The sequence below is a fragment of the Zalophus californianus genome, chromosome 2 (genome assembly GCF_009762305.2).
Source record: "Zalophus californianus isolate mZalCal1 chromosome 2, mZalCal1.pri.v2, whole genome shotgun sequence".
NCBI lineage: Eukaryota > Metazoa > Chordata > Mammalia > Carnivora > Otariidae > Zalophus > Zalophus californianus.
The window spans coordinates 56,509,822-56,524,696 of record NC_045596.1 but is presented as its reverse complement, the minus strand read 5'-3'; the positions used below and the strand labels follow the sequence as shown (position 1 = coordinate 56,524,696).

The 14,875-nt window shown below is 34.9% G+C and overlaps 1 protein-coding gene across 1 annotated transcript in view; it reads right to left on the bottom strand.

The window, feature by feature from the left end:
* Positions 1-834: 834 nt before the first annotated feature.
* The window catches only part of MOB1B (MOB kinase activator 1B), a 61,600-nt gene continuing 47,559 nt past the window's right edge, over positions 835-14,875 (bottom strand). The window contains exons 4-6 of the mRNA XM_027598839.2: positions 12,188-12,321; positions 9,467-9,630; positions 835-6,615 (exon numbers count right to left, since the gene is read on the bottom strand). Of these exons, the coding sequence (XP_027454640.1) occupies positions 6,538-6,615; positions 9,467-9,630; positions 12,188-12,321 (376 nt within the window). The 3' untranslated portion in view covers positions 835-6,537. The remainder of the gene's footprint in view (positions 6,616-9,466; positions 9,631-12,187; positions 12,322-14,875) is intronic.

Below are 14,875 nucleotides of genomic sequence, written 5' to 3'. Positions count from 1 at the left end.
GTGTTTTTATTTAAAGTATGCAGGCACAAATCAAATCAGCATGGACTAGTATTTCTACTCCTAATCTTTTCTACAATACCAATTAGTGACGCTGGGCGAGTGTGGACCTGATTGTCCAAACACAAATGCCTCTAAACATAAATATCTCTAAATAATGACACTCTGAGAATAAAATATACAGTTCCTTTTGGAATTTAGGTATCAGGGCAAAATGAAGATCCTCCAATACTGCTTATTAATATTCTTTAATGGCCTATAATGAAACCAAAATATTAGATAAAAGCTTGATAGAAAGACCAACAAATAATTATTTTGCTAACTGTTCTCACGGCAGTAGAATGTTTAAAGAAAACAAACACAAGCATTGGCTTCAAGGTCAAGCCTATATGGGTTTTTAAATCCTAGTCCTAATCAGGGATTTATACAATTCCTGAGCTTCAGTTTTCTAGTATGTAAGACAATGAGATACTAACCTCTGGGGTGGTTGTGAACCTTATTAAAAATAATGCCTAACAGGGACACCTGGGTGGCTCAGTCGGTTAAGTATCTGGCTCTTTGTTTCAGCTCAGGTCATGATCTCATGGGTTGTGGGATGGAGCCCCATGCTGGGCTCCACGTTCAGCAGGGAGTCTGCTTCAAGAGTCTCTCTCTCTCTGCCCATCCTCCAACTCACATGCACGCATGCATGTGCACTCTCTCTAAAATAAATGAATCTTTAAAATAATGCCTAACAAATTTTAAATGTCCAACATATTCCATACTTTCAGTATTTCCCTAGGAATGTGTTTAATGTGAGAACATCTACAGCCAAAATAATCAGTAATGCAGTCAGTATTCATGGCCAAACATAACTATTTATTAATTTTTTAAATAAACATTCAGTTTCTTCCTTTAAAAAAAAAAACCTAGAATTTAAATATTTCCCGTCCCATCACATACAAGTCTGTATACATTATTTACATCTCTCAATTAAACGTATGACAGATTTTCTGACATTCAGTATCCCCTTTTAAAATGAAATGATGAAGCAGTTAAACTTTGATCAGTAATGACTAGAATTTGAGTAATCTTGGCACAGTTTTCAATATAGTGTTCATGTTGCATTTCATATTTTAGACCATTTTTCCCCATCCAGCTACTTAAAATAGAGAAAAACGGTGTATCTCCACGAGAGCAGGATCCCTGTCTTTTGCATTCTCTGCATTATTTACACTGTGTGAATGCTGCCACTATGCTTCCATTATATGGCACTGGCAGTATTCAGCTTTTGTCCTCAGAAATGATCTCTATCCAACTTTTAAGTCTTGTCATGTTTATTGTATTATCTCTCAACTAGATTTCATGACAGTTCTTTGATAATTTTAAGTAATAATGTATAGGAAAATTTCAAATAGAACAAAGTTAAGTGTTCCCCACAGGATTAGGGCCCTTACCACCTTAGTTATGCATGTACAAAAATAACAAATACAATCTAGTGGCTGTAAAAAACTATTCCCCCTAAAAATAGTTATCTCTGCAGAACAATTTAAGGAGAAACATGTTCTTAACATGAAAATGCACTAATCTATTTTACAAACTGCACAAGTATTTCAGAACAAAATAAAAATGAAAACATGTGCAAAACACCAACATAAGAATTTAATACACAGAAGAAAAATTAAATATTAACAGAAATTTTAAATCACTAATAATCTCGGGTTTAGTGACACAATTTAAATGAAGCTGTCAACCAAACAAACCAAAAATGCTTATATATGTTGCACCTTCCAACACTTCTGTCAATGTATTGATAGAAAGTACCTCAGAATCACTAACAAGGAGGACCCACACAATCAACCTACTTTGTTTTCTTAGTGCGATGGGGAGGTTGGGAGGTGGTAAGTCAACAGCGTAAGAAGTAACTTAAGGAAAAGGAGATGACAAACATAGAATCAAAAAAGGCCAGTGATTTCAGTATCTTTGAGAACTGTAATCTAAAATTTTCTATTGCACAGCATTACATGCAGAAAAAGAACTTGCATCATACTTGCAAAACTGAGATTATTCAGTATTTTAATCTGTATTTTCTCTCTTTTGTCAAAATTTAAGTACCAGTTCAGCTATAAATGGAAGACGTGGAACACAGTATTATACCTTTAAAATAAATTATTCTCTATGATTAACTCATTAGAAACATCTTAAAAATTCAAATTGTTTACAGTCAGAATTGCTGTATCTTAAACTTTTCCATTAAATCTTGACATATCTTTACCTCTAAATATTAATCTCATACACCATTACACTGATACTAAAAAACAGTAATTCCTATGGGTGAATCTTAACATTATGACAAAACTCTACTATTTGTTATTTTAGGAGTTGTTCTTAAAGTACAGATCCAGAATAGCGTTTCTAAAAATTAGGTCTGTTCTTTAGAATTTCAGATTAAGTTTCAAAATCAGTTTTCCCCTTGGTATGCAGTCACATTTTCAAATTACAAATATACTTCTGGTCCCACAACTTTTAAAAAGACATTCAAAATTTTAAAGTTATAAACAATGTATGAAATGATTATACAATTTTAAATATTTTATCTGTGATATGCAGGCTTAAAATTCAGCATCATTATTATATAAAATTTATTCCAATTTCTTTGTACAATGTTCTGCAGGCTTTAAATTCTTTTGTTCATTTGAGTGAAAATATGTTTAAAAAGTAAAGGCTGTTGTTACCTTAAGCTACTTCTATCTTAAACATTGGATCCATTTTTTCTTACTATCCCTTCAATCAAAACTATCCTACAGTAGTTGAGATAAAATTCAAAAGTTATCAGGGAAAGAAACAAAAGTAGAAAACAAGAGATAAACTTTGATTTTTTTTAATTAGTATATTTAGCTGTAAGGTAATTAAACTAAATTTTTAAAAATTAAATAAAACCTATACATCCAAATGATACTACTTCAAAGTAGTGACATCAAGAAACTATTCCTTTATTAAATGATGCTACCAATGCTCAAAATGTTCTCTCCTGCAAATTTAGAACCTATGGCAGTCTTTTGAACTTCCCTAATGGTTTAGTCCTAAGAAACCAGCAAAGTAGAGTTGGTTTGGTGGCTGAGATAGATAGGTCATATTAAGCTGCCAAAAGTTTTCAGTGCAACTAAAATGATGAAATAAATTTTCTTGCATAGTCATAAACCAATTCTCAAGGCATCTCTAAAAATGTTCCAAAAACATTACAGCTTCAAAACATAGCTGGTAAGAGCAGTGCTCCCCCAGGAACCACTCTGAAGATCAACTCTCATTTGGATGTTTAAGGTATGACATACTTATTTTAAAAGAAAGCCCTACAACTTAATAATTGTATCTCACATATTTTACCATTTCAGTGGTTATCAAAACCTCTCTCAGAGAGGGTGTACATAAAGGTATAAAAGAAATGTCATTTTGCTATTTTCCCGTAAGCAAGGAAAATGCTAATACATAAAATGGAGTTTGGTGATTACATGTAAAATATAAATATCCACACCATCTGTATTTCCTGAAGATAAGAGATTGTAGTGTTTTATCTTTCCTGATAAGCCAGGCAGTAACTCAATCTGAGATATATTATACACTAAACCTGTCTTCTCCCACCTAATACATTTTATGCTGACCCTTTAGAATTTACAAATGACGAACGGAGAAAGAGCAATCTAAAATCTTTCAATTCAAAGTAAACTGACCACCAAAGCCTCTTCCAGCTAAACTAACACGTGCTACTGTTTTAATGCAGTCTAATGCCATGATTTTTATGGGAAACAAAATAATCAAGTCAGCAAATGAAATCCAGTAGCACCATCTACTGCTTAGTACAAGATTTTCACTCTGTTATTAATTTCTCTCCACCACCATTACTCCATCATTTAAAATCATTCCTAAAACTTGCTTCATTTCAAATTTAACCAAAGCACTGTGACAATACTATGTTAACTTACTATTTTATATTTTATGCTTTTATTAGTGGATGAGAAAACCAACTTTTGCTTTATGTCTCTGTATAAAGAGCAAGGGGGAAAATCATTATCTTGCTTATTTATAAATTAAGAGATCTGGAAAGAATCTAATACACAATTATAAGCAAACTCTGCTGTAAAACCAAGATTTGATCCTTATTCTATAAAGGGCATCTTACTAATGCTCATGGGAACTAATCAATGTTTTGATAAATCAGTTATTTCTCACATGCTCTGGTGAGTGTTTCCTTACCTATAGCCATGTAACACCATGTACAGTTCCAGGCCTCTCCCTGGGAGAACTTCTCTACTTTGTTACCATATATACACTTACACATCTCCTTACTTCCTAATAATACCTCTGTTGAAAGGAATACTCAGAAGCAGGCACCTGAGATTCTGACACAGTGACAACAAACTCCTATCTACATACAGTAGGAAAGTAGGGCCTACTACTAAACATTAATTTATAGAAACATTTTTTCCGCTTTTACAGTGTACTACTGTGTAAGGCTTAAAAAGAGCAAGAACAATTTTTCACTATTCTCTACACTTGGCTATTGCAACCCCTTTGTTACTGGGTTGATATAAAGTCAAATTCAGTATGGAAGACTACTTGAAAAACCACGTGCTTCATTTTCATAAATAAATAGGACTCAAAATTATTGGACACCAAATTTTATTTTTGAATCAACCATAGTGGCTGATATTACCTATCTGGATAATAAAAGATTTGTTTTAAGGAAATCAGCTTGTTCTCATACACATTACCAATACGTGTCCAATATATTTGCCTCTGCCAGGCTCTCCTGTTACTTCTACTATTGGTACTTGGAGAATGATTGTTAGAAATGAAATGGAGAAAAAGGCAGTTCCTAGTGATAATTGCAATGGAATTAAATTGTATCACTGCTCTCCTTGTTATGGCAAAACAAACTGATTTCATAAGATTCTTTCCTCGTGACCATTTTTAGTCTATATAATTTCAGAACAAGATGTCTACTCTACAAGGAAAAAGGTGTGTATTTCAAACTGAAGGAAGAGTTATATATAGGTAACTGAAGGAAAGAGATTTACTAGAAATGACAAAATTAAAACTGGAAGTCTGAAAAAGATATTTCTTGAGAATAAAACTGAAGTAAAAAATGCTAACATTATTTTAAAAACTAAGTTTCTGAACTTTTTACTCACGGGAATAATTCACTAGACAGTCATGACAAATAAAATGCAAAAGTTAATACTACTGAATTAGCACTTTCATTGTCTGGTATCACTGAAAAGAAAAAGATTTCCTTTCACAGTGGAAAAATTAGAAGTCAGAATGCTTCAAATTGGGCCTATCATAAGCAAAGAAGGTACTGTATCATTTTAAAATGACAGGCAAACACCAGCTCCATTCACTGAATGGGACTGCTGGAGCATGATCAATTTCCCCAAATAGTCCTTAAATTCCATGTTTAATGTCTACCCTAAAATTAATAATTTATTTTTAACTTCTCATGGAAGTTGATTCCTAAAAGGAAGTCTCTAAGACTTTGTTTACAAGAAATTAAAATCTTCATGCCACTCTATTCAAGGATTTTAAGACAAGACTTTTTGAACTTGACTCACCATACTTAATCCCATCTATAGCTCCCCATACAAATTAACCCTCCCAACCAAACACACACTCCTATCCATCCCCTCCTCTTCAAAGTAGAAGGGAATTCTGTAGACTTATGGCTCATTTGGCAATTGCTAAGAAACCTCACAGTTCAGCATCACCTCTGAAGTTGGCAAACCTATATATAACCTGATTTTCACACCCACAGTGCAGTTAACATGTAGAAAGAAGCTAAAATGCAACAGGTATTACACGTCAACATCCTCAAGTTTCAGTATCACAGATATCAAGAGATGGAAAAAGACCTGCTTGTAGAACTTTAAGCATTTGTTGAACAGAATTACCACCAATATCAAAAATACTAATTTTTTATGTTCTACATGCACACGTTTACAAATTATATTTCTTCAATGTAGTAAAAGCTAGAGATCACCAATTTAGGTAAACTATGGCTTTTATCATAGATATTTTAAAACATGCATCAGTAAGTGCCCTGGGTAGTATTCCTAATATTTCAAGCCCTGTTCAGTTCTATGTCTGTGCTCTGCACCTCAGAAGTAAGCCTGCCAAAGGCACTTAAAAACGTAAGTCTTTTGGGGAGTTCAAAAATTGGCCACAACAACACAGAACCCCCATCCATCAGCAGTCCAATCAAGTAAGCATTTTCTTTCAACACACAGTATTATCAAAAATTTTGCAAGTAATCAAACCAAAAAAAAAAAAAAAAAAAACTGTATGCCACTAAGACAAAATTTACCCCTATCAAATATATAGAGAATGGTTCTTGGCTTCCTCTAGCAATAGAATATGGTTTCATTTATTCAGAATAAAGAAAAACTAACCCAAACAGGCACCCCAAACCTAGGACAAAAACGATCAAGATAAAAATAAAACACAACAAAATCCATATACACTCCACACACTTCATTTGAGGAACAACTTGCACAGCTCTTCATCCTTTTATCTGTCCTTTGAGGTGAGTTTTTCAATCAGTTCTTGGAGTGGTGCAAGTTCTCTTCTATCAATAAGGTTGAATTCCTATGCATGATAAAGACAGGAAAAAATAGTAAAGACGTATTATTTACATCTCATTCCAAAGCAGATTTCTATTAACATTTGTTGGAAATTAGCTTTCAAAGTAAATAAAAGTCTAATCTTTTTTTCAATACAATGTTTTTCTCTTCCCTAGCTCTGTCTTCCTTAGACAAATCACTTAAGCACTTTGGATATTATGTTGTACATGTCTATTATAATATTAGAGTAAATCCCCCTACCTCATAAAATTACTGTGGGGACTAAATGTGATACTGTGTGTTAACCACTTCATGTAATCCCTGGCATAACAGTAAGTGGGAGTGCTGCTTCTTGTTAAAAGGGAATAACCTGAGTATCATTTATATATAGTCAGCCAAATGGGGACCAAAAAATCTAGCATCTCAGGCAAATTTCAGCATTATAAGAAGAGTGAAAGAGTTAACACCTGCAAACGATCATGAAATGGGGTATGAGAATAAGGTGAGTAACGTGTAAAGTCCTATAAGAAACAAATTAGGAAGCCTGGATTTAATTTTTGCTTCTTTAAAATTCCACCCCTGTCATTCTGAAGTTCAGTTCTGAATAGATTTCCCCAAAACTATAAAATTGTAAGGCTAATAAATATCGACTGTCTATACTTCTGATCTTCTGCCATAGTGGGGCATTCTGAGCTCTCATTTTCGGTCATTTATTAACATGATCATATGCCAACCACTATAGTAAATACTGGGGAGAAGCATTAGGGGCATTAAGAGCAAACCTACCCCTAAGATTTGTGGGATCTGGACTAAGAACACAAATGGATATATATATGACTATTACTATTAAATTTTACATTAAGCTAATACACTGTTAAATAAAACATGTTCTATTTCCCCACCTTGACAAATGTGCCTTCACAGTGAGCACGAAAACAGAATCAAATTTAGAATTCTCAAAATTCCTCAGTATTCTACACTGGGAAGTAGTAACATGAGGAGAGCCTGTCCCTGACCCTCAGCAAATTTCCCTGATCTTCCAAACCCCCAGCTCCACCCTGCACTTCAAGGGGCCTCACTTGCAGGAGTGTGACACCTGGCTGGTTTATATAGGCCATGGCCAGACACCCTCACAAACTGCTGCCATCTGACTACCCCCTAGCCTAGATCTAGAGGTACATATATCAGAGATATGACCTTCCCTTGAAAGAATGGACCCAAGGATAAGATCCATGCAGACACTGGAAATACAACTGGGACAATGTGGAAAGGAAATTCTGAAGTGTCAGGTACCTAAGCACAAACCAGTGGGATCTGGGAGGTACAATTCTTTGCCCTGTGGGTCCCTTACACTGTAGGGAGTACAGCTAGAGAAGTGCCAGAATAGGGTTGTCTAAATAGTGAGGCCCAGGGCAGAGGCCCCTCTTGCTCAGTCAAGGGGTGATTGTATAATTAATGGACCCACCTTTAAGAAGGTCACAGTGTCTTAAGATATAAAAAGGCTCAGATGTGGTAAATGCTGTATTTATCAATCCCCTACTATTTGCTAGGAGTTGAGAGATAACGTTGTACCTTAAGAGAAGATCATACAGGGATGCATGGGTGGCTCAGCTGGTTGGGAGTCTGACTTCAGCTCAGGTCATGATCTCGGGGTCCTGGGATCGAGCCCCAAGATGAGACAGGATCCGCACTCAGTAGGGAGTCTGCCTCCCCTCTCCCTCTGCCTCTCCCCCTGCTCATGCTCTATCTCTTTCTCAAATAAATAAATAAAATCTTTAAAAAAAAAGGAAAAATCATACAGTAAGATAAAACTAACCCAATCCTAAATCACTAAAACCTGAACATTGGCAATCATGTTCTGCCTAAACCAAATCACAGAAGTAAACTTTGAAATAACATTTTCTTTGTTTCTGTGGGTGTCTGTAGGTGGGATACCATGGTGAAGTAACTGCTCGGAGCAACAGTTTTGGCAAGTTAAGATCTCCTAAAATGTGTTTATATAGGTGAAATTAAGACACAAAATGTGTGTGTTCAGTATGAGAGGTAGGTATAGAGGGAAAATAGACACATTTTTCTTTAGTGGAGATGGGGTAAGGGGAGGGCATTTGTAAGTATATGCCCACAGATATAAAAAAATTACACAGATTCAAGATTTGGACCTCTGCCTATCATCTACCCTCTCAATCTCCAACAACAACAAAAAAAAGCTGGTCAGCTTAACTATTTCCACCTCTTTTTCACTCCTGCCTATTAGTGGTCTAAATATTATAGCAGGATGAAAATATCCAACTTCTCTTAGTCTACACCTCTGAGAACTAAGGGAGAAGGAAGAGGAGGTCAACCAGAGTCAGAAAAAACACTAATGGACCTCTGGAATAGCAACATTCCTTGGGACCTTTTTTTTCCTCTCTGGATATAATGAGTAGAATATGGTTTTTAAAAGGAAGAAAAAAAGGTATTATATACAAAGTCCATTTCCAGGCCAGAATATGCTTAAAAAAAAAAAAAAAATCTAGGGTAGACAGGAATTCAGGGTTAAGATGATGAGGAGGAATGCTAATGTGCTAAAGGTACCAAGTTCATCTACAGGCCTGCCAAACTAGCCAGATTCCTAACTCAGTCCCTCCATATGGCCTGCTAAATGAAGCAAATTCAAAGCAAGACCTCAAAGATCCATTTTAGACTTGCATGCAACCAATTTGGAGATGAATGGAATTCAGAAACAAAAGGCCTTATCATCATGGTAAGTATAAAAGAGGATAAAGACTAGACAGAGAAGGCAAATTTTATCCTAAAAGTATGGATGGAGGATTCACCTTGGAACTCTGCAGATAACTGGTTTTACTGAGCAAAAAAGGCCTCCTAATTCAACTTACCTGGACAAAAAAAATAAAGTGCTTGAAAGATGTATTGAGATGCGCTTCCTCCTGAAGTTGGATCACAGGGTCGAAATGCTGGTGATAAATGTGAGCATAAACCCTAAAGAGGCGTTTGAGTATAGTTTTTGCCACAGACATGAAATTCTTCGGGAATGGGACACCTAATAAATAGATAAACAACGCCCTCTATTAACAAGAGACAAGAACAAGGCAGTAGGAGTTTGTCAACAAACGGCAACATAAATTAACAAGACAAAGCTGAAAGGAAGTATTTGTGAATTACTAATAATACCCACTGTACTTTCTGGAAGTTCTCAACATATCATGAATGAAAATAAACTTTAAAACTTCCATGGAATTAGAACTAGACATTAGCAAGCCCCTTAAGCCTTTTTACCTACCACTTTACTAAAATGAAATAAATTTATGCCTAAGATGGTAATGAAGCTAAAACTCATACTCATATTCTCAGATTTCTTAACATCAAGTCTCAATATAAATATTTGCTGAACACAAACAATACTAACCATGCTCAGTGTTGCTTACAATGCCTGCAATACATTTTTATGTTTTCTCTATGCAAATTATTTCATAACACTTCCAGGTCTACATTTATTCTGAAATTAGCTGAAGTCCCTCTCAATGAGGCTGTTTTATGAGTAAGAGCACTTTTACAGAATTAAACAAATACAAGACTAGAAAAAATACAAAATTCCATGTCCTTTGTCAAACTGGCTAAATGACCCAGATTTGGATTCAGTGTTATCACATTGCCTTATCACACTGCCTACTGCTCATTTTAAAATATTATAGGTCACGGGGCACCTGGCTGGCTCAGTCAGTAGAGGGTTGGGGTTTTAAGTTCAAGCCCCATGCTGGGTGCAGAGATTACTTTAAAAAAAAAAGTCTTAAATATATATATATATATATGCATACATATTTAAATATTACATATTTATGTATATAGTATATTGTGTGTGTGTATATATATATATAGAGAGAGAGTGATCTATTTATATATAAATAGATCACAAAGAAACATAAGACAAACCAAAATGAAGGGACACTATATAAATTAGTATGCTTATACTCTTCGAAAAGATCAATGTCATAAAGAACCAAAAAAGAATGAAGTATACATATTCCATACTAAAAAAGCTACAGAAACATGACAAGTGAATGAAAACAGAAATCAAAGATTTTCTTTTACTATAAAGGATATTACTGGGAACATTTGAAAAATCTGAAGAAAATCTGTAAATTAAACAATAGTATTATATCATTGTTAAATTCCTGATTTTGATAGTTATACTGTGATTTTCTAAGAAAATATACACTGAAGCACATTTGGATAAAGGGGCATCATACATACAACTTACTCTCAAGCAGTTCAGGAAAAAGAAAACATGAAGTTGGGGGGAGGAGAGAGAAGACAAATGTGGCAAAACGTTAGCCACTAAAAAATCTGGAAGAAGAAAAAAAATCTGGAAGAAGGATACATAGGAATTCTTTGCATAATTCTTGCAAATTTTCTAAAAGCCTGAAATTCAGTCAAAATAAAAGGTTATAAAATATAAAATATATGTGAAATCCAGTCATAATAAAAGGTTATATAAAATATATATATATAATATATATATAAAATGTATTACAGGAGATAAAAGGTGCTAGCACTTAACCAAAACGATTATGATAGATATAAGTAATGCAGTCCTGAAAACCAGATCTTTTTATTACAAAGGCTCCAAAGTAGTTAAAACATTCAATAAATGTGTTTAAAACAATCCATAATAACAGCAACTATTTCCATTGCCGTCTCCTCCACACCATTCCTCCAAACTCTAAAAGCATACAATATAGTCAAAAAGTTGTCTGTTGATAGAAGAACTAATTCTTATTTTTTTCAGAAAACACAAGTTGTAAGAAGTTTGAGAGGGTAAAATTATATGAATTATCTAGATGTGAACAATTTCCACTTGAAAGAAAATATAATTTTCTTAAAAGCAAATATAAAAAAAGCAAAAGTCACTCAGTAGATAACAGGCTAACCCCGCAAATCTTGTTTTCTTCTCACCTAGCTTGATTTCAGTCTGTAAGATTCACACTGTAGTCATAAATTCAAACTCCCTCTCTGCCACAAATACACTGTAAACCTGGAGATAAGTCATACAAACTCCTTCCCTAAACAAGAAATGGATATGACTGTGGCAGATGATACTCCCTGCCTACCCAGTATTCAGTCCCTTTTTTCTATAACACAGGCTAAATTTTGTTACTTTTCAAGATACACTAATCTTCTCGTTGTTTAAAATTACAGGGAGCTTTCACTTAATGTTCATGATAAACTCAGTGTGAAAAAGAGAAAACACTTTTAAATGTATAAGATTAGAAATATTTTGATAGGTATGGTAGTTTAGTATAGTTCCTGGAATAGAGAGCCAATAAGCTCTAGAAACACATTAAATTAGATAAATCATAGGGGCGCCTGGGTGGCTCAGTCACTAATCATCTGCCTTTGGCTCAGGTCATGATCCCAGGGTCCTGGGATCTAGCCCTGCATCGGGCTCCCTGCTCAGCGGGAAGCCTGCTTCTCCCTCTCCCACTCCCCCTGCTTGTGCTCTCTCTCTCGCTGTGTCTCTCCCTGTCAAATAAATAAATAAAATCTTTAAAAAAATTAGATAAATCGTAATGGATTCTGATTATACAAAACAATTATACCAATTTTTGATGGAAATAATGTCTCATCATCCAACTGGTCCTGAACCCAAGTCATCAGGTAATCAATATACTTTGGCGCAGAGCACTTAATAGGCTTCTTTATGTTTGTTCCATCTGCCCAATGATACTCATATCTGTATTGGAAAGATAACAGGCACATAGAATATCAGTATATACCTATACAAAATGTGTGTATTTTTATATTATATATGCATGTATATTATGAATGTACACAGGACATGTTTTAAACAATCTGCTCCTCTAAATAAAGATATTTTGCATTTAGCATTTAAATTTAGAGCCTTTAAACTGTTACTAGACTATTTTGCATTTATCATGATCCAAACTAAGCAGGTCCCATCAAACTCATTTTTTGTAAGCTTTTTTTTATATACAGCATTTATATTTTAGAATCATACATTGCCATAGTAGAAAACCTAGCTAGCTTTCCACTTCTCCATTTCTCTGATAACCACCTTTAATCTTTATGGTTGTTTTTCTTCTTTGAAAAACATTTCTCCTTATGCAATTCTCCTTATACAATTCTTTTAAGTTGGGACTTTAAATTTTGGGTTAAGGATAGATAATGACATGGAAGCTCCAAAGTAACGTGCACAAAGAAAATGAGTCAATATCTGAGTACATTTGGTTGAGGAGGTAAATATGCCTTTAAAGAAACATGGCAACCCAAATAAAGATGCCTATAGGACCTGGGTATTAACAGAACACTATCCTTTGGTATAATCAACATTTAATGTACACCTACCATGAGAGAAATACTGTTCTTGACCAAGGGACACTAACTTTCCATACTGTCAAGGAAAACAGACTAGTAGAGGAAATAGGCTTGTAAATGAGAAGGTAAAAACAGTTTGGCAAGAATGATAATAGAGTTACACACACACACACACACACACACACACACACACACACACACACACACACACACACAAACAGTTTGGCAAGAATGATAATAGAGTTACACACACACACACACACACACACACACACACACACACACACACACACACACACACACACACACACAGCCTGATTTTTAAGATAGGGAATATGCACACAGCTGAAACTCCAAAGCATAAAATCTCTAAACTGAATTATCAATTTTGTATTTTAGTTTCCAGAAGATTACTTCTACCACTTAGCTTCTCTCTTTGAATCAATTTTGTTATTCTAACCTTGTTCCAGTTTGAACTGACAAAATGATAGGTCAGTGAGTCTACCAAAGAAGGTGAAATATAATGGAAAAATACTACAGAGTACTTTAAATGATCTTGAGATAGGTTAAATAAGGAAGCTTTCCATTTAATCATAACTACTTACACCTGAAAAATAAACCTCAACATGATACACATGAAGAAACATTCTAACAGCATACCTTACTGCCAACCCTGGGCAACAGGGATGACTGTCAAGTCTACTCTCCAAGAAGAGATTCCCCAACATTTGGTATTCTATTCCACTGCTTAATCACTTTCACTGTCAAGAGATTCTTTCTAATCTGAAACTAAAGTTCTGAGGGGGACTCAAGCCTGTTCTTATTTGATCCTCTTAGGAGACAGAGACCACAAATGGTAGAACTTTTAGCATCATTACTCTTCACTTAAAGACAGGGACTCATCCATGTTTTCTCCCACATGTTAAGAAACCTTAACATTTTGCCTTTCCTCCCAATCATATTTTTCATTTTGTTAGTGATCAGGTCTATTTTTAAATGCAAAAATCAAAAGCAGACACAGTTGACCTAGAAATCATTTTCAATATTCTGAAGCTTTTTTTAAGCCTACTAATTCTCAATGTCCCAAAGCTTTTTGATATACTGCTTATACCACTACAGCTTATAACTATGATTTTCTGATCCATTCTTCTTCTTTTGTCATGTTTATACTGAAGATGACTTCAGTATTAAATAGATGACTCTATTTTGCCCACACTGATTTTTTTATTCCACTTTTGGCAGATCATTCTCTTTGAAACTTATTTGTCATCATGGTATGAACTTATCAACTGCAAACTGTAAAATATTCATCATTTCTTGGTTAATAATAATAATAAATAATAACTGACAAAATCCTCTGAGGTATCACTCAATAACACTTTGCAAGGGGCCAGTACTAAGCTACTAATAAATGCCTCTCCTTGGTACAATCCCAAGCATCTTCTGCTAAAGATGGACATGAGGACAACTGCATCTCCTCAGCACTAACAACGGACAAAACTTAAGACTCTCAAAATATGGGGCACCTGGGTGGCTCAGTGGTTAAGCGACTGCCTTCGGCTCAGGTCATGATCCTGGAGTCCCAGGATCAAGTCCCGCATCGGGCTCCCTGCTCAGCAGGGAGTCTGCTTCTCCCTCTGACCCTCCCTCCTCTCATGTGCTCTCTCTCTCTCTCATTCTCTCTCTCTCAAATAAATAAATAAAATCTTTAAAAAAAAAAAAGACTCTCAAAATAAAAAGGAAGGGAGGGAAGTAAATGGAAGCAAAGGCAGAAGGAGGGGAAGGAAGAAGGGAAGGAAGGAGAAGGAAGGAAAGAATAAAAAGAAGAAAGGTAGTTGGAAGGATGGATGAATGGAAGGAAAAAGAAAAGGAAGATCATTTTTGTTTTTATAGTATCTTTATAGAGATCCTGTGCCTGTTACTTTCAAAGAAATACATACATTCTTTCTAGC